The sequence below is a fragment of the Phragmites australis genome, chromosome 6, assembly GCF_958298935.1.
Source record: "Phragmites australis chromosome 6, lpPhrAust1.1, whole genome shotgun sequence".
NCBI lineage: Eukaryota > Viridiplantae > Streptophyta > Magnoliopsida > Poales > Poaceae > Phragmites > Phragmites australis.
This window is the reverse complement of record NC_084926.1, coordinates 13,870,147-13,871,608: the sequence shown is the minus strand read 5'-3', so window position 1 is coordinate 13,871,608 and position 1,462 is coordinate 13,870,147. Positions and strand designations below refer to the sequence as shown.

The 1,462-nt window shown below is 45.3% G+C and overlaps 1 protein-coding gene across 3 annotated transcripts; it reads left to right on the top strand.

The window, feature by feature from the left end:
* Nucleotides 1-602: 602 nt before the first annotated feature.
* LOC133920478 (uncharacterized) lies at nt 603-1,462 on the top strand. 3 transcript variants are annotated; one of them, XM_062365094.1, is made up of 3 exons: nt 603-693; nt 830-945; nt 1,049-1,450. In XM_062365094.1, exons 2-3 carry the CDS (start codon nt 852-854, stop codon nt 1,192-1,194), a joined length of 240 nt encoding a protein of 79 aa, XP_062221078.1. In that variant the 5' UTR covers nt 603-693; nt 830-851; the 3' UTR covers nt 1,195-1,450. The 3 variants fall into 3 exon arrangements, with proteins under 3 accessions (XP_062221078.1, XP_062221080.1, XP_062221079.1); XM_062365096.1 differs by having other exon boundaries at nt 615-693; nt 773-945; nt 1,049-1,462; XM_062365095.1 differs by having other exon boundaries at nt 615-693; nt 827-945; nt 1,049-1,460.

Here is a 1,462-nt window from a genome sequence, read left to right as displayed (position 1 = left end):
TCGAGAGAGAGAGAGAGAGAGAGAGAGAGAGAGAGAGAGAGAGAGAGAGAGAGAGAGAGAGAGTCAAAGACTGGATCGACTGGAATTCGCAGAGCTAACCACATGATTTCACCGAGAGAAATGCGTGGAACCTTGACGAAAATAGCGAGGATGATGCAACTAAACAATTTGCAAACGATGCTGGTAACTAATTTGTTTATCCTCGACGATACAGCGGGCGCCCCTGGTTTCCAAAGACAGTTCAAAAGCGACATCATGAACAACAGGTTGCGAACTATGCATACCAGGTACAGTTTCGTTGGACCAAAAGGCTTGTATGTTTTTTTTTATTTTGATTATCAATTCTAGATCTAAAAGCAAAAGTAAAAAACAAATAATTATAATATAAAAACTAATTCTCACACTCTATAAGTTAAATTATACTATAAAATGCCACAACCTATAATCTGATTATAAATAATTCTTATAAATTCTACATACTAGACTAAATTCTTACAATATAAAATTAAAACAAACAGATATTAAGATATCGGAAACCAATATGATAGCTACAAGTTGGCCTGCTGCCTTGTAGTATAAACCGCACGGTACGCTACCAACGCCTCACAAGGTCAGAAGCAAGGCGTCCTTGACTGGCCAACGTTTTGCTCTATTGCTACTGGAGCAGCTCTGTAATCGCCCTTGTTTGCCCGGGTGAGTGCTCAGCCAGTCGCTCTGATGTTCATTTTTCTTGGTACTCTACATGTGATTTTTGGAAACATTTATTTGGCAGAGTACTGCCATATCTGATGCTTCGTAAGTTCATGCGAAAATGCGGTACATTTAGCAGGCCCTCGTCACCGTAATCACACATGGCCACCAAGTACATCATCGGATCGGTGGCAGCGTCCTTCGCCTTCGCCTACGCTTGCGGCGTCTACGTCGCCGACAGGAAGGTCCTTGGAGGTGAGATCACTGAGATGACTTCAATCTCTTGCGGCTCTCTTCTTCACCTGTGGAAGAAAAAGGCACCCTGACCTGACTGCTTTGTTTCTTGACAAACCTGCAGGCACGACTCCTCGGACCGTGGCGACGAACGAGTGGTGGCAGGAGACGGACAAGAAGTTCCAGGCGTGGCCCCGCACCGCTGGGCCGCCGGTCGCCATGAACCCGATCAGCCGCCAGAACTTCGTCGTCAAGTCGTCTGAATCGTGAAGGCTTTTACACGAAAGATGACACACACTGCAGCCTGCTATGCCTATCTGCAATTCTGCATCTCATGTGTTCCGGTTCCAAACAACTGAACAAGCAAGCGAGCATGCATCTGAGATTCTTTCTGACGATGTAGCGTATTGTAGCTTTGTGTTTCAATAAGGATTCAGCACATTACACGCAGCTGTCAGAATGCTAGCCCTGCGGTGATTCTTGCAATCTGTGTCTTGGTATGATCTGTGCGCATTGCTATTCATTGGCAGAACGCGAA

What these genes read in the sequence shown, in the direction of transcription:
- LOC133920478 (XM_062365096.1), top strand. Translation starts at nt 852, where the DNA reads ATGGCCACCAAGTACATCATCGGATCGGTGGCAGCGTCCTTCGCCTTC. An exon ending in CGACAGGAAGGTCCTTGGAG is followed by an intron (nt 946 to 1,048) that starts GTGAGATCACTG and finishes ACAAACCTGCAG; the next exon opens with GCACGACTCCTCGGACCGTG.